Source organism: Apteryx mantelli, chromosome 14 (genome assembly GCF_036417845.1).
Source record: "Apteryx mantelli isolate bAptMan1 chromosome 14, bAptMan1.hap1, whole genome shotgun sequence".
Classification (NCBI taxonomy): Eukaryota; Metazoa; Chordata; class Aves; order Apterygiformes; family Apterygidae; genus Apteryx; species Apteryx mantelli.
The window spans coordinates 8,326,103-8,346,280 of NC_089991.1; the positions used below are offsets into that span (position 1 = coordinate 8,326,103).

A 20,178-nucleotide genomic window follows, 5' to 3' on the forward strand; every position below is an offset into this window, starting at 1 on the left:
TCCTACCCTATGTCTGGAAGGATAGACTTTTTCACTGCACTTTTCCACAACCAGCTGCACAGAAAGAAACTTTCAGTGCATGCTACAATTTGGCTAAGTTTTTCTTTCAAATCTTCAGGTTCCTGAGGGATATCCATCTTGTCCATTTCTTGGAATAGAATATTCATGGTGGTTCCTGATGCTAGATTTTTTTTTTTTTTTCCAAGAGTCAAATGTCATTGGGTGCTGCAAAGAACTGTTTTAGAACTGTTTCAACAGACATGAAAATGCCCAAACCATTCTTATCATGAAAAAAAAAAAGAGTAATTGTTTAGCAGGTGTGAGAGAAGGAGAAAGAAGAGAAAGGAACAAAGCAGAGTGCATAGAGGAGACGGCACTACACAGGTTGTGGTGCTTCAGCTCTTTCTGTCAAAAGCAGCGCAGTGAGCTGCAGCTCTAACCTCAGCTAGTGCTCGTTTTAAACAGGACAGCTTTTTGTAGTATTGGTGGGGCTAATCATTTATAGATGCAAGCAGTAAGGAAATGTGAAATGATACAAACTCATCTCCTTGTGTCCTGGTACTACAGAAGCCTTAGAATAGGCAGATTCTGGTGGTGTCCAAGTACCTTGCAGAGTTTTGTATAAATGCCATATAAATAGGATGCAAAATTGTCACTGCATCACAGAACCTGAGGTAAGGAAGGAGAAGGTACTTCTTCTGTGAGCTTACTCTTTTTAGTTGATTTTGGACATTTACTCAGAAACATATAACCTGCTATTCCTTTCTCTAAATTGTAACTTATGTTTTCCTTTTCTTTTGTGACCACAGCTCTTGCATCTCACGATTACATATTGAAGATAGTCCCTACAGTGTACGAAGACATGAGCGGCAAGCAGCGATACTCATACCAATATACTGTAGCAAACAAGGTAAAGAAGTAGAGGTTCTCGGAGAAGCTCCTCATTGCAGCCCAGTGCATGCATGGAGGATCTTCAGTCACCATTCCTCCTCCCTCTAGCTCCTGTGCTCCGCAGCCATGTGTGTGCGTTTGTAGGTGAGCAGTAGCCTCTGCTGGGAGAAGGAGGAACTGAAGCCCTTCAGAGTCCTTCCTGCTGCTCCTGGTGCTGCCTTAACTAGGGTTGGGTTGTGAGGGCTTTTCAGAGCCAATGGTGGTATTGTTTTTCCTCTAGAGAATGGTATTTTTACTCCTGACTTTCTCGTATGTCAGTTTAACTGGTCTAGGTCTCCATAAATTGTATGGAAGATTTTCAGGTGCTGCAGAAGCTCTTGTGATTTGTGTCAAGGTGCATTTGGATGGAAATTGGAATCCAACTGAATGTACAAAACAACACTCTCGCACAGTTTTATTAATTAAACAGTGTTAAGTGCGATGGGTGTGTAAGAAGAAAGAAGTAAGTTATCAGAATATGTCAAGTTGAAGTTAGCTTATGAAATTAAGGAAGCTGGTTGAGCTGGCTGGGCAGAACGGTGTTTTGTGATTTTCATGTTCTTCAAGATTTTAGAACAAGTAGATCTCACCTTCTCACATCACCATTTAAAAAGTGTGTCAGAAGAGCAGGTAGAATTTCTGGGGGTTTTTTGTTTTTTTTTTCCAATTCTCACTATGGTTTTTTTACTCAGAAATTAGCCAGTAATAAACTGAGCAAGCAAAATAAATAGAAATGAAGGAGATAACACTCTCTGAATTAGCAGAAAAAGATATTGTTTTTTGAAGTTTTTAGCATTTTACAAGTGTTGGTTTCAGATACTAAGCCATTTGACTGCCGTTGAACTTGCAGCAGCAAATACGTACTGGTTGACTATTTCACAATGCCTAGTTCATGACAGTAAATTTTTATGGTTATTGTAACTTTATAATTATTAAATTAATACACATTGAATGTGTAGATATTTTTATTTTAATAATGTAATCGAACTAAAAAAAAAAACCTTACTTTTTAAGGTAAAGCCCCTATTTCAATTTAAAATAATTTGCCACTCAGATTCTAGTTGAAAGTCCAGAGTCTGTTTATAATATGTAATATCCGCTAGGTTGCCATAACTGAGAATCAAGCATGTGCTCTCATGGGCTAGTTCTGAGATTAGTGTTCCTGTCTAGTGACTTTTAGGCTTACTTGTACAGTGTGTCCCAATGATTTGGATGTCTCTCTCTATTCAGATTACAATGTTTTTGTTCTGTTTAATGTCACAACTGCTGTTCTGATAAGTCTCTTGCGACACAAGTTCTGAAAGTAATTTGGAAAATAGGCAGCAGGAGCTACTGCTTTTGATACTTCTGTGAACATGGTTGCAAACTGGGGCATTCAGCCAAGACTGACTCATTAGAGCAGAACTGCTGGTGGGGAAAAGGGGAGAGGAAGGAAAAATTGAGGTCAGGTCTATCAAAACTGAAGCGCAGGGAAGCAGTGCTGCCTCTGCATTTTCTTCTCATTGAAAATAAAAAAATTTTCTTATTGCTGCTTTAGTCCTTGACTGCAATACTGATCGGAAGCCATTGGTATAGTCTGGCACAGATTGCCTGGTGTGAAGAGACGAAGAGAGTCTTAAGTGTGGACTGTCTGACTCCTCTCCCCCTTTATCTCCTAGATCCTCTGTTTCCTCCCTTCCCCAGATGGCCACTGTCTGCAGATAACACTGCAGGACTTCTGCAGTGAGAGCCCTGAAAGCATTCTGGCCAGGCGTTGCAGCCCCATTCTGCGGCTTTTGCCAGCCTTGGGGGGGGACTTAAAAAGAGAGAAGATTGGGATTTATATGAAATAGATGAAGGAGACTGATGCTGTTTCACTGGCTCCCTCTGAGCGCATGGAGATTAAAGTTGTCTTAGTTGTATCATGCCCATATTTGTCCTATTGCTTGTCCTTTCTTCATCTTTGCAAAGTAGATGAGGTTACCCTTGCCTCTACCTGAAGGAGAACTAAAATGGAAGAGGTCATCTGAGTTGGCAGGCCTGTCATAGGGATAAAAGAGGGGAAGAGCAGCTGAGTAAAGAGAGAGTGTGTGCCATGCAAGTGCTGGTGACTCTTGTTGGATTTCTGAGTCCCCAGCCTGCTTTTTTTCTTTGATTTTTCTTCCATCTGTCAAGATAAACGTCTTGATCCTTGAAACTTGACATGTATTTCTATTGAGAGCACAGACAAAATATCAGCTCAGAAAGATATGACTTCTAAAGTTGATATTAGTGTATGTTTTGTGTTGGCATTATGCAGTATCTCTTATTGGGATGCTGTTCTGTGACTGATGCATTGCACTGTATCTGTTAAGGAAATAGATTAAAGGAGATTATTGCAGACAATTTAAAAATGTCTCTCCTGAACCAGCTTGGAATAACCTTTTGCAATATTTTTATGTATGCAGTCTCCTTCTAGCTTTCAGCATGATTTTTAAACCTGGCTTAAATTTGTCTGTACATTATTCACACTGGGCGGGCAAAGTATTTGCATTGCTGGTCCCAATGTGAAGAGGGGCCTCACACACAGGAAATGCTGCTTCCTGTTCCAAGTGCCTGGGCAAGCAGAGATTCTCAGGTTCTTGCAAACTAAATTCTGTTTGTTTTGATGAATTTCCCAGTGTATGATTTACATACTGACAGGACAAAATCTTCACCTGCAACCACTTAGAAAGTCCTTGTATTCAAATAAAGCAGATCTGCGATGGAGAAATCAATGACAGCCTTATCTATTTACGCTTGTAGCTTTGGATGAAGGTGAGAGAAAGCAGCATCACTCGTTGTTCCAGGCTATATCGTTATCAGGTTGTGATGATCCTATTTTCCTGTTTGATAAGGATAGGGGAAAAAAAAGTCATACAGGAACTAGCTCTTTGCTTCTTTCAGCCTGATGATAATCACGTCTCGCATACAGAACCATGGAGTAAGGACCAGATTCATAGACACAAAGTTATTGCAGATGTTCTGTCTGGAATGAGATTGCTCACACTTTCTGCCATTTTTTCCCTCACTTTCTTTTCTAGGAGTATGTAGCCTACAGTCACACTGGCCGCATTATCCCAGCTATCTGGTTCCGCTATGATTTGAGCCCCATCACAGTGAAGTACACAGAGAGGCGACAGCCTTTGTACAGGTTTATCACATCGGTGAGTTACTCAAAGCCTCTAACTCTCCCTTCTCCTGCCTTCTGTCATTTCTCTTCTGGACCCTTCTTGCCCAGAAGTACGTTTCTGCTTCAGAGCATTGGGATCATGGATTGAAAGTAAAGCAGTACATCTGCTCACTTGTACTGAAATGTAAGTGAGGTAACTGGGAAGTCCTATACTCTGACAGTTTAATTTATCAGTTGGGCACTAGAAGAAGGAGAAGCACCCTGTTCTAGAAGTGCAAAAATCTGTCCATGCATGGTGGGCACAATTGCAGCATGTCAGAAACTTGGAAGTAAAACTGATGTGGTCTGTAATAAAACAGGCTGCAATACACTGTCTCTCTAATGATGAGATCTCACTTGCAGGGCAGTTGTTTAGCTCAGTATGGCTGTTTGGTTTAATATGGTTTTGCCAGTTCTGAGCATCTAGTCCTGTATAGAAGAGGAGAAGGGCATTATCAAATTCCATAGGTGTTTTTCTGACCAGCTGTGTTTTGAGCTATCAAGCCCAAACTGCTTGTAAGTCAAAGAGCTATTTCAAGATCTTCTAGAACTTTAAAAAATGTGTGTTGAGGGAGTTGGCTTAAAGTTTAAGCTACAGTCTAGTCTGTTGTGCCATTGAGGCATGGTAGAATGTGGAGTAACTGATAAATTGGCTGGAATGAAGACCTTGGATTTTGATTTTTAAACTGTTTGAATATTCTAATTGGAAGTGACATAAACAGTGTGGCTATGCTGCACTTAAGGATTTTGATTTTGCAGCTTCTGATAAACATCAAGTTCCTTTCACTTCAGAGATGTGTAGGATCTCGAGGATACACAGATACCAAGGCAAAGGGGTTTAAAGCAAAATCTGAATGTTGTGGTTTTAAGCTCTTCTCTTCTTAGTCTGTCTCTCTGGTTTCAAAACATGATCCTAAAAAAGGTTGAACACCAGCATTTTATGATTTGGCATATCATGCTGCCTGTACTTCTTTCCCTAAGAATACACCCTCATAGATTTCTGAAGCTTCTTGTTGGGGGTGGGGATGTAAAGATGTTTTTAATGGGAAAGAGTGTTTGGAAATCACCGATAGCTGACATTATTGCTTTATCATGTCTGTTGCTAACATTCATTTACTGATATGCCATCATAGGGGTATTAACAGCTGTATAAAGATGGTATAAATAGCATCTTTCTCGAATGTGATACTGTGCTTCAGAGTTTGCATAAGGAGTCCGTAGGAGAGGCTTTCCTCCCAGGTTACCCCAATGACCTTTCAGATCTGAGATTGCAGCTCTGCCCAGTCCTGTCTGTAGGGGTAGCCAGGTGCACACGGGCTGCTAGATGGCTGAAGGAGAGTTTTAGAATTGATTTTTGTCTATTTTGTTTGGTCTCACAAATGTCTCCGTGCTCAAGCAGCTCACTTGGGGCCATTTCAATTTAACATTCTTCCTATGGAGACGTGCGGACGACAAAGATACCCGCGGTAGCTGTTACGCAGTGTGTCAAACACAGGTTTCTCAGATCTTTTTCAGTTATGGCTGGCTTAGAGGCAGGTCCCTCTTGTAGATACTGTACTGTCATTGTCAGTGTGGACCCCCTGGCCCAGATGCAGGTGACCTGCTCATGTTGCATTTATTTAGGCTGAGAATATTTTACAGCAGGGCAGCGTTAGCTGTGCACGTGCTACACTTCAATCTTTACAGCTTTCAAGATAGTATTGAAAAGGTTGGAGGGGAGCGGGGCTGCTGGGCATTAAAACACCTTACACCCTAGGTTTTCTTGCCCTGTTTTGATGACATGATCTGCTTGTTGTCCTTTCCACTGCTCTAGCCCCCTCCTGCATCTCCCGCTTGGCCTTTTGCATCACTGTTGCTCTGGAGACCAGTGAGCCATCATCACCGCTGTGCTGAGGCTGCGGCTCTCTGCTCTAGCCGGAGATTATCTGCGTGGGGCAGCTGCAGTCGCTGCAAACAGGGCAGGCCTCGGAAACGCAGCAGCTTTTCTGAACAGCAGCTGCTTAATTTAAAAACCACAAGTCGGGGGAGACCACCTGCTACTCCTTTTATTGAGCAGCTTGTTTACCAGGGTGCCATGTGGCTGTCAGTAAAACGTTGTGGTATTTGTATGTATCCGCAGAGGCTTGCGAGGGGTGGGGGGAAGATCCTGTGGGTGTGAAAGACTTGAGCAGGGTTAGAGATGTAACCCAGCGTGGGGCTGAGCGGGGCTGTCTGTCAGGGGAAGCAGTGTCCGTGTCGAAAAACAGCACGGAAGGGCACCCTGAGGAGGGACGATCCCACGCGGAGAGATCAGGTGGCGGAGGGGTACTGGCTGCTCAGCAGAGACCAAAGGAATCTCATTCTGCTGCTGGAAAGATTAGCTGATGCTCCTTGTTAGTATTGAGTTTGCCCTCCAAAATTTCAGCACTGCCAAGAGTGGCAGGCGTCGCGCTGTTGCATGGTCTTCCGCTTTCATCTGAACCACTGCCCTGTGTGTTCCAGCGCTCGAGCTCGTGCCCGCTCCTTGGCTTTTTGTGGTATGAAAAGTTATCCTCATTTTCCGTACCACGCTAGAGACGCTTCCTGTGCAGGACAAAAGGCATTGGTTTCGGATAGATTTTTACTTTACATGTCACACTTCAAAAAATACAGTCCTAAATAAGATTTTGTATTGCTGTAGGTCGGTGCTGCCCCTGTCACCACACTGTGAATTTGCCATGGATCCTGGGCTTAACCACAGAGACTTGGCACAGTGTTAAACGCAGTAGTTCTTGTCTGTTAACCCATACTGCTTGGAATCAAGAGATCTCCCAGTAAAGACAAGCCATTCATGGCCTCATGGTCGAGGTTACGGAGCACGGGGGAAAGTTTCACCACTGAAAAGTTATGATTTCCTTTAAGTGACCAAAGTGAAAGAAGGGGTTTATCCTGAGGTCAGTCTGGGGGTTGTAAGGGGAGAATAGACAGAAAACATGCCAAAGTTCTGCTGAAGCATTCAAAGAAAAGAATAGAAGAATTAACTAGAAATAATGTAAAAAAAAATGCTTGAAGGGAGAATTATTTCAGCCATGGGACCTGCTGCCAGCAGGTGAAGTAGACATTCAGTCTCCCGGAGTTTCTAAACCAGGACAGAGTGCTGCTCTACGAGACACGCTGCAGCTCAGCCAGGCATCACTGAGTGAAGTTTTGCTGCTTACACTGCCAGCAGTTGAGACCTGATGGTCCTAGTGGTCCCCTCTGTCCTTAAAATCTGACTACAAGGACACCCCAGAGATCTGCAGTCACATATGTGACTCTTGCCTTTCTTGTAGCCTCCCGTCCTCCTACATATCCCCTGTTTCTTTTGCCATGAGACTTCAGCCTGCATCCCAGCTGCTATAATCATATCCTATTAAAAACCCTCATGGGTACCCCCCGTAACACGGTCTCTCACTGCTGTGATTCTTACTCTTCTAGATGCCTTTTCCTTTCTCCTTTTAACGGTTAGGCCTGAGTCAAACTGTAACCTCTCAGGGCCAAGCCCAGATGATTCCCAGTATAAAACTCGATGAACTACGAGTAAGTGCACGATGCCTAGTTTCCTTCAGTGCTGCTAGGAAACAACGCTCCACGCACGTTAGAACTGTGATGATACAGAAATGTCACGGTGCAGCTTCTGTGCTGACCCGGAGACCAGCCCCGGCGCCGCCTTCTTTGGCGCAAGGAGGCCGAGCGCCGTGTGCGTGCTGGGAGGCAGGCTCCAAGCGAATGCCAGGTGTGCGTGAGTCACAAGCCCTCAGCGGTACAGAGCTGTGCAGATGAATATATGTTTTTTTTATCTTCCCCCCCCCTTGCACTGCTGCACTGAAATCAGATTTTCCTACCATATGATGCAAAATCTTAGCGTTGGACGGTTTTCTGTTGTTTGCGGTGTAAAATCTCCTGTCAGCTGAGCTGCTGTGGACTGAAATAACCCAGCTCCATCGCTGTCATTTTCCCTGAAAAGTCACCCTGCATCATGCCCTGAGGGATAGGGGGTGGGGATGGGGGGGGTGAAGGAGGGCACAGAGGGCAGGAGCTGGACTTGCTCCCTAAAAATACAAACTTTGCCTCAGGCAGGTGCTCTGGTTTCTAAACCTTTTATTTGCTGAAATGCTAACTGTCCTGCAATGGTTATGTTTACCTTGCTGTGCTCTCTCTGTTGCATCTGTTCACTGAGCTCAGAGAGCACAGATATCCCACTTATAAACACGCGTGCAAATGAGTGATTTATTTCTTACTGCCTTCCCTCACCGGTAATGAGCTGTTTGTTCTTTTGCCACTGCTCGCTCCCTGCCGAACCTGACGCTGCTGCTCCTGCGCTGCTCTTTGCTCCGTAACTTTGCCCGTGGGGTACAGTGGTGGCTGGGTGAAGAGATGGGGCACAGTAGATGCAGCGTGGCACTGGTTCCCTTCTGCGTTAGCTGTTTTGCAGTCCCCTGATCCCCCGCTACGTTGGCTTACTGGTTTTGAGTTCCCCTCCTTCTCGTGGCTTCTAGCTCACAGCAAAATCCCCCTTTTTCCTGGGCAGGCCCTTCGCGGGAGATGAGCTCTGTGTCTTGTCCCCTCCTCGCTGACCCATCGTCCCTTATTTTCGGAGCCACCTAATCCGACACAGTGAATGACATGTAAAAGACTACATTAAAAGAGCATCACAGTTACGAATGTGGGAGCTGGGAAATGCAAGGTCCTGTGTAGTTGTAACTTGGCTGCTAAACATTATTAGGTTACACGCTCGCGGATCATACTTTCCATATGAGCCCAGCCTTGCTCAGTGCCCAGGGTGGGGCAGCAGAGCCCTGTGTCCTCCCGTCGGACAGTGTGTGACTACGACCTTGTTGCTGCCGTGTGGTTTGTATTAACCCAGTCCTGAGCGCAGAACTGTACGTTTCCACGGGGCCTCCGAGACGGCTATTGCCATAGCCCTGAACGCTTCAGCTGTGCTTTCCTCCACAGTTTCCCTGGGAGGTAAGGCAGGTATTATCCCCATTTCATAGAGAAGGGGTTTGAAGCAATGGGATGCAAAGTCCAAAACTGTTGCCCTCTAATTCTGGGTGCTCCAAGCCAAGGTACCTCTGATTTGACCTGTCAGGATACTTTTGTGTTTTTTCTAGTGCTTGAGAACCCAGGTAAGCTGTTCTGCTAATTAAGAGATTAATTTTTTCCCTAATTTTGTTCTAGCAGATGACTACGTGTTTTTGCTGATGTTTAAATAATTTTACCCGAGACATCTTGCATGGAAAACTTCAGCCCACAAACAGTTAAAGGTTGGCAGTGCTTTTGTAAGCAGCTGAACATGGCCCTTGTAATGGAAAGTGTTAGACAGACTTAGCTGTAGGTGTCACTGGTAGCTACGCTTCTCGGTTAGTCACTATCCTTAACACGCTTTTTAAGTGCCTTTTGCCTGTTTGCAAATGTTGTATCCTGTAAAATGGGGAAAAGACTACAAGGCTATGATATTTATAACAGAAAACAGTAGTAGGAAGACATGAGCAACACAGAGCTTTTAGAAGGCTTTAGTAGGTGGAATTTAGCCTCGAAAGAAAGTGCATTTGTGCTGGAGACTCTTAAGAGTTGGGATTTATGATAGGGCAGATCTTTTCCACTCTTTGGCATTGTGTCCATGGAGTGTTTGAGGGTAACAAGCTTTTGCTACAATAACCTAAACAGAGTGCTTCAGCCGGTGTGGTTTTCTATCCAGCCTGCCACCTCCTCTCCATGCCCCCTCCCCACGTGCACCCAAATGAGGAAAAAGTTGCTCGAGTAACCAAACACTGCGCTGTTTGCTCAGGTGAAGCTGGGCTGCAGCTAGGAGGGGCTGCCTTTCCCCAACAGCAAATGCATTTGCCAGGTGCAGCAGCAGAAGGCTTGCTCCGCCACAACCCTTCCCATCCTTGAAGCAACAGCCCTGTTCCCTCTGGCGAGTGTCGAAGAGTGAATTTAGTGTCATCTTGGAGCAGCCCGGAGGGTAGCTTAGCGATACCGTCCTAAGGTGGAATGGGCAGGAATGGGCTCAGGGTAGCACTAAGGTGCTCTACTGTACAGGGAATGGTTTTCCTGGATGCGGTTGTCATGTAATTACCTCCCTTACCCTCAATTCCCCCAGTACTGTTATTCAGTCCTAGCAGTAGGAATTATCTTTCCTCTCGGTTTCAAGCTGTGTAGCAGTCTGTCTCATCTGTGACAAACTTGTTTCCTCTTTCAGATATGTGCCATCATTGGAGGAACATTTACTGTAGCTGGGATCCTTGATTCCTGCATTTTCACAGCGTCGGAAGCCTGGAAGAAGATCCAGTTGGGAAAAATGCAGTAGCAGCAAAACTCTACCCTAGTCTCCAAGGACAGGAGCAAAGATCGAGAAATCTACCGCTACCTGTTTTGTTTTTTCTTTTCTATTTGATTGAATCAGTAAATTTTTTCTAATCAGGCTGTTCAGTGAAGACCTCTTCAACAAATCAGAGAAATCTCCATGCATTTTCAGAGCTCTGAGAGTCAAAAATCAATGGAATCAGGGCTTGGATTTCAATTCTCTCCCCCAGAAAGAGAGGTTGCAATGGCTGATATGAAAGACACTATGGGATCTAAATAAGGTTAACGGTCTGTTTTCTGGGAGGTTCCTGTGGCAGTGTTGTACAAACTAGCTAGAAGATTGCAAAGGGTTAAGTTGTCTTGTGGCACTTTGTGGAATTCTGTTGGAATTGCATAATTAGACAATCGACTTTTGTATAGGGCAAAATTATACATTAGGAAGAAATTCCATCCGTGGTGCCAAAAAGGTGATGTATCTGTTGGTGAGGAATGGAAAGTGTTAGTCCCCGTAGCAGACTTGAGAGACAGAGGGCAGAAATAACATCAAGGAATGTGTTGTGCTTTTATTGAAAGCTCTTTTGTTCGCATATGACCTTTCTAATGAGCGAATGAGAAGAGGAAGCCTTCCCCCAGCTACCTTTTCCTGGATAATGTGTAATCCAGGCAGAGGAGGGCCTTTCTTTTACTCTGGATGTAAAAGTGGCTTCATTTCTTCCCGGAAACTGAATATCCAGTCTTGTGTTTACAGGTGGCATGAAGTAAAAACCAAACTGAGCAACACAGTTTTATGTGGCCTTTGCTTTGAAGGGGAATAGTAGTCTTTACAGTGTTAGCTTTTATTCTTTATCCTCCTTTTTTTCAAACACGGACCACCCAGCAGTCTGGAATCTCCACTTCTGTTTTATTATTATTATTATTATTATTATTATTGCTGTTATTTTGAAAAGGGGTTGTCCAGTCTATGTGTTCAGAAAAATGCTGCAGTCTTCTGGGTGGATGAGCACAGCTTACTGTCTTGCTTTGTGTGTGTATATTGAATACACCTGTAAAACACAGGATGCCTGTCTTTTCAGGGTGTAAGGTGCCTACCTTTTCCTTTAAAATTCAGTCAGGCCTCATTTCTGAGCCCTAGACTGACACTGTTCACCCGCAGGTACACCAGTAGCAGGGCAGGCGTTCCCACAAACTGGCCCCTGCTAGTAGCTCTTTTGTTTTGTTTTGTTTTTTTACTTAAAATGGTACCTGAACCGCCATGCTCGTTCATTCAAGCCTTGTTTTCTGAGGTTTCCAGTAAATGGAGGTGGAGGGGAAAACTACTGCCAGGTGTGGCTTGTGGTGGTAGACAGAAGTTCACTAAAACTTAGACCAAGACCCACCAGCACATTTTCCGTAGCCTCCTAAATGTTCCTTGAGTAGTAACAGTTTCTGCCTGCTTTGTAAATGTCTGAGCTGAGGATACACAAATTAAGTGTTCCAGGATGGATGAAAATCATAAAATAAAAATCCTTAACTCTCTCAATGCTAGAAATTCAAAGATGGGTGCAGGATTTCTCTTGGATAATACCTACTGTCCCTAGCCCTTTCCTGGAGGCAAAAGCATCCGAACCTTATGTTGTAATGAAATGAATCTTTGAATATTCAGTGTTAATGCTAGAGTCAGATGCATTTCAAAAGTATTCCTGATACTTATCTGTTGAAATTGTCTCATTGCTTTTGAAGTAGGGAAGGTAGCCAGTTTTACACACACACACACACACACACACACACACACACACGGGAAAAAAAAAGGCCAACAACCCTCCCCTCTGCCCATTCTCTGCCCTACAGTGACGTCCGACAAATCATAGCATTGGAATTTTTCCCTGTTCTTATTATGGACTGATTGCTATTACTTTAGGTGTAAACTGGATTGTGTAACTTCCTGTATCTGTTAATGTATGGATAGATTTTATACATTTTTCCATTTACAAAAATCAACTTGAAAATGATGCGCTTGTCTTCATTTTGGTGTGTGCGTCCGGGTGTCCTCAAGCATTACCCACTAGATGGCGGCTTCTTGCCGATGGGAACCTGGGGTTTTTCCATTGCGATTAGGTCACTTGCTTGCTGAACGATTTCCTCTAATCCACTTTTACCAACCGAAGCTTAAAGCAAAAATGTCCTAGTTTTTCCCTCCGGATTTTGTTGACTCTTTGCTCAGAGCTTGTGAACCTAGTGGATTAAAAGGATCTGATTTTAATATCTTAGGAGTGCGTGCTGCTTCTGAGCTGTGCAAGAGAAATCTTTGACCCTAGTACAGTGGATTGCACTAGTAGTTTTCTAAGGTTTCTTCCCTATTACAATTTCTTCAGCAGCAAAGCTGGTTTGAGATCCTGCCTGCCTCTTGCCCCCAGCATGTTGTTTCTGCCCTTCTCCTTCTCCCCACCCTCTATCTCAATTAAACGCTGCCCCCTCGTCTGTCATTGCAGTCTGGGCCAGTTCTCTAAACCAGATCAGTGAAATTGTTTGGCTTTTTTGGGAAATAACAGATGCATACTTCAGTGTGCCTGCTTTCTCTGCCAGCATGTCCACTAAAATAACCTAATAAATCACATTTTTTGCTAGATGTAGAAACAAAGTGGTACACAAGTATGGCAAAACTCTGCTGAAGAAACTGTCCATGCATTAATTCTCCATCCTGGGCCTAACCCTTTGAGCACTGCCAAACTGAGCGCAATGCCTGGCTCTGCTTGTGGCGTGCTTGTCCTTTGGATATGGCTGAGTTGGATCACGTGAGGCCTGATGCTCCATAATGTGTTTGCAAAAGAATTTGCTCTTCATCTTTGCAAACATGAAAGTGAGGTGATTACTGTTACCGCAGTCTTACCCCAGGCATACATGTATCATCAGTTTTCACTTTTTTTAAACACTTTCTAGAGACAAAATCAAAATGAGCTTAGTTATACCTTTAAACATCAATGCGAATAAAAATAACTTCAAGCTGTGATGGAAGGAAAACCATAGATCATAGATGTTCATCCAATTTCCTGACTTTGCTCTTTCAAATCAGTATTTTGACAGAAGTATTTGTGGCTTACGAAGGTAGACATCCGTAGAGGAAGTAAAATGTTTAAAACTTGTGTGTGTTCTGGTTTAAATAAGGCTCTCTAAGACTGCCCGCAAACCCCATCATACTGTGAGAAATTGTGGCATAGGATACTTCAAAATGGTTGAGTTAGAATTTTTAGCTCTAGGGAAAGGTGGACATTGGTATATTCTAGCCAGTATGTGGATTGCTAAAGATTTTCTTGGGGGGAAAAAAGAGACAAGAATTTGGAAACAGGGTAAGAAAAAAAAAAAGTTGGAAGACATGCATTTGTGAATATGTTTCATCTCATTTATCAAATACTTGCATTCAGCTAAATGTTTCACTGTAAAAAGTGAAAACTGCAGTGTAGATAGTAATGTTTATAGTTTTTTTTTTTTTGACTATTTCTCATTTTAAAGTTGTTTTTCACTTGTGTGATACACCAACTGTTTGGGTTGAAAATGACTGTGATGAGTATCTGCTTTAGAATAGTTGCTTGGAGTTTCAAATGAAATATGTCATCGAGATATTTCTCAATAGTCCTTGTAGGAAGGGAGAGAGGGGCCGGGGAGGGAGTATGTGATCCTGTAATACGTTATGACAACACTGAAAGCACAAGTCTTGCATTTTTACAGTGGAGTTTACTAAGGAGTTCTGGCATTTCCGTACCACTGTTTTAATGTGCAAGCTTTTGTTAATATATTAGTCATTTTAGATCTATAATTAAAAATAAAATTCTCTTGTGTTTTGATTAGCTTCTTGTTGCACTACCATTGCAAAATCAACCTGAAAGGGTTTTTATGTTATTATGGTTTCAATGAACCGGGCGTTATCACACAATGGAATCGCTGCAAGCCGGGTCGCTCTGTAGGAAGTTAACACGAGGCTCTTTGTTAATCGGCACTGAGTCATGTCTGGACGTTCAGTGCTTGGTTTTGTACAGTACCAAGTGGCCTAACCTCCCTTTCTTCTTTTTTTTAATGAGAGGTGAGTGGACTGTGCTTGGAACTTGCTGGTTTTTTACTTTATTTGCTGTACAGCTCAGTATATAAAATAGCCCCTTTTTTGTCCCCTCCTCCTCTTTTATTTCTTTTTAGCGTTGCTTCACCAAGTATTTAGAAATAAGCATCCGAGGCAATTAATGAAGATTAAAGGGTTTTTAAAAAGTGAAGTTGGGTTCTACGTAGCTGCATCATGTTTAAAAAAAAAAAAAAAACACCGATTCCTCTTAACTTCTGGTATTTGCTTTCTAATGCTGGTGTAAGCTGTACAAAACTCCGATGAAGGAAGAGATCCTACCATCTTGCACCTGACCTCCAGTACGGGTTTGAACCCAGATTTCCCGAAGCGACAGGGTGGTGCGGGAGGCTCATTACTCTGCTTAAAAGACGACTAAAGGTATTAGGAAAGTGATTTCTCCGAGTCTCTGAAAGCTGCGACTCAAACTTTTCCAGCCTACGTTTTAGGTACCAAAATCCACTCCAGTTCCTCCATTACTCCTCGCCTGAGGAGTTTGTACCAGCATCATGTTCTGCCACAGATGAATTCCTTGAGAATAAATCAACTTGTATCCCGAAAAAAATGCGCTAGCCCCCCGTCTGTCTGGAACGCGAAGGGTCGGCGAGGCGCGCGGGTCCCTGGCTGGCGGCGGGCGGCAGCGCTGGCGCAGGGCCCAGGTGTCCGAAGCGGGGAGAAGCCACTCGCCTTGGGGCTGGGGGCTTCCCCAGCTGTGGAGGGGGGAGAAAGGCAAAGGCAGCAAAAGAAAAGGGAGATTTTTTTGGGGGGGGGGGGGGCGGTGTCTGTCTTTATTCAGTCCCTTCTCTGGCCACGGATTTGCAGGGCAGTGGCTGCTGCTGACATGCTGTTATGGGGTGCAGGGAAAGGCTGGGGCGCAGAGGCAGGCCTGGGGGTGGGCGTTCGCGGCGCCGGGATGCGCCGGGATCCCCGGGGGCCGGGAGACGCTCGGGGGCCCCCGGGGCCGGGCGCCGCCGGGGTGCAGCGCGCACCGCCGGCCGCGCGGGGGCGCTGCCTCCCCCTTCCCCCCGCTCCCGCTGGATCTCGCGAGAGCTCGGCGGCCGCTTGGGGAAGCGGAAGCGCCGCGCGCGCTCTTTCCGGGCGACCGTCGCGGCGGCAGCAGCGGGGTAAGGGCGGCGCGGCCGGGCCTGCCGCCATCCGCCGCCATCCTGCCCGCGGCGGCCGCGCTCCGGCCCCCGCTGGGCGCGGCGCAGCGGGGGGCTCCGCGGCGGTGCCTGGCTGGCGGGCGAGAGGGCGCCCGGCGGGTGCACGGCCCAGCGCCCGGCCCGGCCCGGCCCCTCCGCCCGCGGGGGCGTCTCGCCGCCGGCGGAGCGGAGCGGGGCCGGGCCGGGCCGCGCTCGCCGGGCCCGAGGCGGGTGTGCGCGGGGGCAGCGGCACCGCGCTGCGAGCGCCGGGCGGGGGGAGGCAGAGCCGCGCCGGGCTGTCAGCTGGCGTTGGGGCGGTGTGTGGCCTTGCCCCCGGCGGGTCTGCAGCCTGTCTCGGAAGTACCGAAGCTGTGGGAGCTCTCTGGCCCCGCGAGCCCAAAACACGTGTCCGCTTGATAACCTGAAAGCGTGGTTTACAACAGTGCAGAATTAAAGACCAGTCTGGGATTTCTTTCTGATCAGAAAGAACAGGCCCACCTGCATGTGTATAGCACGTACAGCCATTGCAGGGTCAGTGTCACTCGGGGAAGAGGCTTAAAGTTTGCTTGAAATCCAATTTGTAAGGACCTGAGCTGGGGGTGGGATTAGAAAACGGGTATGCTTTTTTTTTTTTATGTAGCTTGCTTTGTGTAGGTAGATGATGAGTAGTGTGTATGAGTTACAAGCATCTCTGAAACTGTCGTGTTTTACTTTATGCAGCCACAATGAAGTTCAATCCATTTGTGACCTCGGACCGTAGCAAGAACCGCAAACGACACTTTAATGCACCGTCTCACATTCGACGGAAAATAATGTCCTCCCCGCTCTCCAAGGAGCTGCGGCAGAAGTACAATGTCCGCTCTATGCCCATTCGAAAGGATGATGAAGTTCAGGTATCCCTTCTTATCTGTCTTTGAAGTTGTACCGTTACATTTGAGCTTTTATTTATATTGTGTTTTTTCATGTATAGCCTGTACAAAAGAGAAGGGCTAGACAAATTCAAATCGATACCAGGACTTTACCAGGAGTCTTGCAGAAATTGTACAAGTTAATGTAATCATAAAGTTGGCTTGTTGAATGTTTGTTGAGATCACAAGAGTGGGAAGGAAAATACGACGAACAGAAATATACCAGCAACAGAAGTACTTTAATTACATCCTTTGATTATCAGGCTGGATTAAAGGCTTTGAGCAGAATAACACAAATCAAAGAATTGTTTCTTTTATTTTTATAGGCTTAGAGTGTTTGATACCTGTGATCTGTGAAAAGATCAACTTAGAAATACACTCAAGCTTAGCAGCATTTTCAGTTCTAAATGTGATGATAGATGATATACTAGGACGCAAAACTGTTAAGGTTGACCATTTTCCTTTGGGCTGAAAAGATTTGCTATTACTTGCAGGCAAAATGAGGGGAAAGTGCAGTTCCCTTCCATTGTATTTTCCATTTTAGTGATTACTGAAATTGTCCAGTAATTGATGTTTTTGTAACATGTGTATGCAAAGAACAGAGCTGGGATTTCAGCCTGTGCAGGTCTGGTTTTCTGTTGGGATAATTGTAGTGTTTCTTAAGATTTGTAACTGACTTAAGGAGCATTATTGACATGTAGGAAACTGTACATTTTATGCTCTTGTTTAGGTTGTCAGGGGACATTACAAGGGACAGCAGATCGGCAAGGTGGTCCAGGTGTACAGAAAAAAATATGTCATCTATATTGAACGTGTTCAGCGCGAGAAGGCCAATGGCACAACTGTCCATGTGGGAATCCATCCCAGCAAGGTACCCTGTATAAAATGAGATCTGAAATGCATAAGGAGACCTTGTTGTTCAAAAAAAAAGACACTGCTGCTTGTTGAAGTTGAGCATTGTTACAGCATGTGGCATAATGGGCTGAGATGCTGTTGCATTGTTGGAGGGGAGTTAATAAACAAGGGTTATGGTGTCATGATAGCAAAGCAGTGACAGTTGAAACCAGACCTCAGATGTTTTTGAGGATTGTCTGGTGGAGCAACTGTTAGAGACTGAACTTTAGGGCCTTGCTAAAATCTTCTTTGGGAGAGCTTGGTGTTTTTAAGTCACAGATACCTTGCCCTTTGTTTTTTTTCTTCTTGTTGTTGTTTTGGGAACAGATCGTTCAAAACAATCCTACATCCTTGCTACATGGCATTTATGCCGAGTAAGGAGGTGTTTGAAATGTTTAAATAGATGCTCAGAAACACGGTTTGTTATTGTGGATTATAAAATTTTGACTGAATCTGATTTTAGCCTGAAGTGATTTACGATGTTTAGCGATAACCAGGCAGAGCCTGTTTGGATCATAATAGGAAAACACTGCAGACTAAACAGAACAACTAGCCAAAAACCTAGTTCGAAGCAGATGAAATTAGTCTGCTTCAGCCATGCCAGATAGGCTTGTATACTGAAGTGCTGGTGGAAGAAATCAAGTTTCAGCAGGTTTTCTGATGTAAATGGTTGGTATGTACTGTAGAGGGAGAGCAAAATTATTCCAAAACAACATAATGACTTGTGTCCAGTAATAACATTTGAGGTGCAAGGTGACATTGTGGTGGAACTAGTGCACGAAAGATCAGATACGACTTGCCTGGTAAATAGCAGTGGAAGAAATTGAGATTAATGCTGGTCCTTCATTTCTGAGAAAGTTCTTCCTAGTTGGAAGGGAGACCTTGAGAAAGCTTTGTAGGAAGATTCTAGTTGTTAACACACACAAAAAAAACAAACAGGGAAATGTATAGTTTGTTGTAATGTATATTTTTGTTTATGTACATTTATGTATAAAAACGTAGTTTGCAGTGGGATAGGTGAACAGTTTCTACCTGTCTTGAGTAAAGAGGTAGGAATTAATTGTCATTTCCTGTGTCCTGAAAGCCAGCAAGAGCAAAACGTAGCTGACCAGGATTATGCAGCCCTGTTGCAGCCTATATGGATTTTCTAGGATTTGATGTCAGTTGTATTTTAAAAGTACTCCTTGCAATAACACCAAGGTACTTATTTCTTTGCCAATTATGGGAGCGTGAAGAGAACGGAAGGCTGAAAATTGGAGCTTTGGTTTGCTGCTGCCTTGTTAGGAAATATCTTTAAGGCTCTGGAAGCAACTGGTTTAGGCAAATTATCATTTATGTGCCCATGTTAGTAATACTTAATAATTGTCTGGCCACTTTATAACTGTTCAATAGCAGGTGTGTTCTTGAAAGTATATTTATATGGGTCAGCATGATGCTTGCAGTTTTACTGTGGCCCATAGTTTAGCCAGATGTATTGGCTATTCCAAATGGTAGAGCGATGATGTGTTAATGGCCAGCAGCAATATGGTTTTCCAGTGGTTGAAAATTTAGGTAACATTGTTTAAAACATGGAAAAACTGAAACAGTGGTCTATTACTTGACTTTGCTGTGGTGGAAACAAGACTAAGCTATATGCTATGTTTTGGATGGAAGTAGTATACTTCATGTTTGAGCAGTGCCTAGTATAATGGCAAATAGATTATTTACTTCAAAGTAATTATTTTATTAAATAGCTGGATGGCAAATTGGCTGCTCTTCAGTTTGTCCAAATGTTGTTGCAGTGCACATAGGCATCTGTCTATATGTTCTGGTCTTGAATATACCTGTAGAAATTCGTATAGCTCAGTGTTGTGAAATGTGTAGGCAGTTCAGTACCTCAGCTCTACTAGAATCATATTAGATTGTGGAAATAAAACGTGGATGTTTTGGCAGTCTGTGTCAGCGGATGATCTTTATAGGCCACTTTGTTGTCACAGTTGTTGCAGGTTGTTGTACTATAACACTGAAGACTTAAATTCTTTGTCCTTTCTCTAGGTGGTGATCACTAGGCTAAAACTGGACAAAGATCGCAAAAAGATCTTGGAGCGTAAAGCAAAATCTCGCCAGGTTGGCAAGGAGAAGGGCAAATACAAGGAAGAAACAATTGAAAAGATGCAAGAATAGATGGTCTCCTGTTTGACACCATTAAAGAACTGCTAAAATTAAACCTATTGTTTTGTCTTCTCCTTTAGAAAATCTTGATACTGTATGTCTGGATAGTGTTTAAATGTTCATTCTCATGTTTTGATGTTGGCTATGTCAAAAATGTTTCCACTAAATTAAAAAGTTTTTAATTTTTTTTTAACTTTAAGGAATTAAAGACTCTTTTCCAATAGCGGTGTATTTACAACCAAAGCTGGAGAGGGTGCTACAATCCTGAAAACATACATCTGAGGGCTAGTGTATTTTAGTGTCTCTTCCAGTAATCTTTTAGTAACACTTCCTTAGAAGTGTCCATGGTTTTAAATGAAAATGTTTAATTCCATGTTCCATATATACTTAACAGATTATCATGCCTTTGAAATAAGGTGGTGAATCTTTGTTTTGGAATAAATTATGTTTTTTCACATATCTAATTTGAAAGTAAAAGATGATACGTCAGAGGTTCAGCAGACATTCTGTGTCCAAGCACATTTCCATTGAGTTTGCTGTGTAGTGCCTGAGTCTTCTGCATTAATGCTAGCAGTTGAGGAAAGTAGGCTTACT

General features: G+C 43.9%; 2 protein-coding genes across 2 annotated transcripts in view; both read left to right on the top strand.

Moving 5' to 3' along the window:
* ERGIC1 (endoplasmic reticulum-golgi intermediate compartment 1) overlaps positions 1-12,393 on the top strand; it is a 61,009-nt gene extending 48,616 nt beyond the window's left edge. The window contains exons 8-10 of the mRNA XM_067304623.1: positions 810-910; positions 3,972-4,094; positions 10,302-12,393. Coding sequence (XP_067160724.1) covers positions 810-910; positions 3,972-4,094; positions 10,302-10,409 — 332 coding nt within the window. The 3' untranslated portion in view covers positions 10,410-12,393. The remainder of the gene's footprint in view (positions 1-809; positions 911-3,971; positions 4,095-10,301) is intronic.
* Positions 12,394-15,514: 3,121 nt separating this feature from the next.
* On the top strand, positions 15,515-19,639 carry RPL26L1 (ribosomal protein L26 like 1). The gene is made up of 4 exons (XM_067305022.1): positions 15,515-15,613; positions 16,352-16,524; positions 17,270-17,410; positions 19,468-19,639. The coding sequence occupies exons 2-4, from the start codon at positions 16,357-16,359 to the stop codon at positions 19,594-19,596; spliced, it is 438 nt and encodes a 145-aa protein (XP_067161123.1). The 5' UTR covers positions 15,515-15,613; positions 16,352-16,356; the 3' UTR covers positions 19,597-19,639.
* Positions 19,640-20,178: the final 539 nt, after the last annotated feature.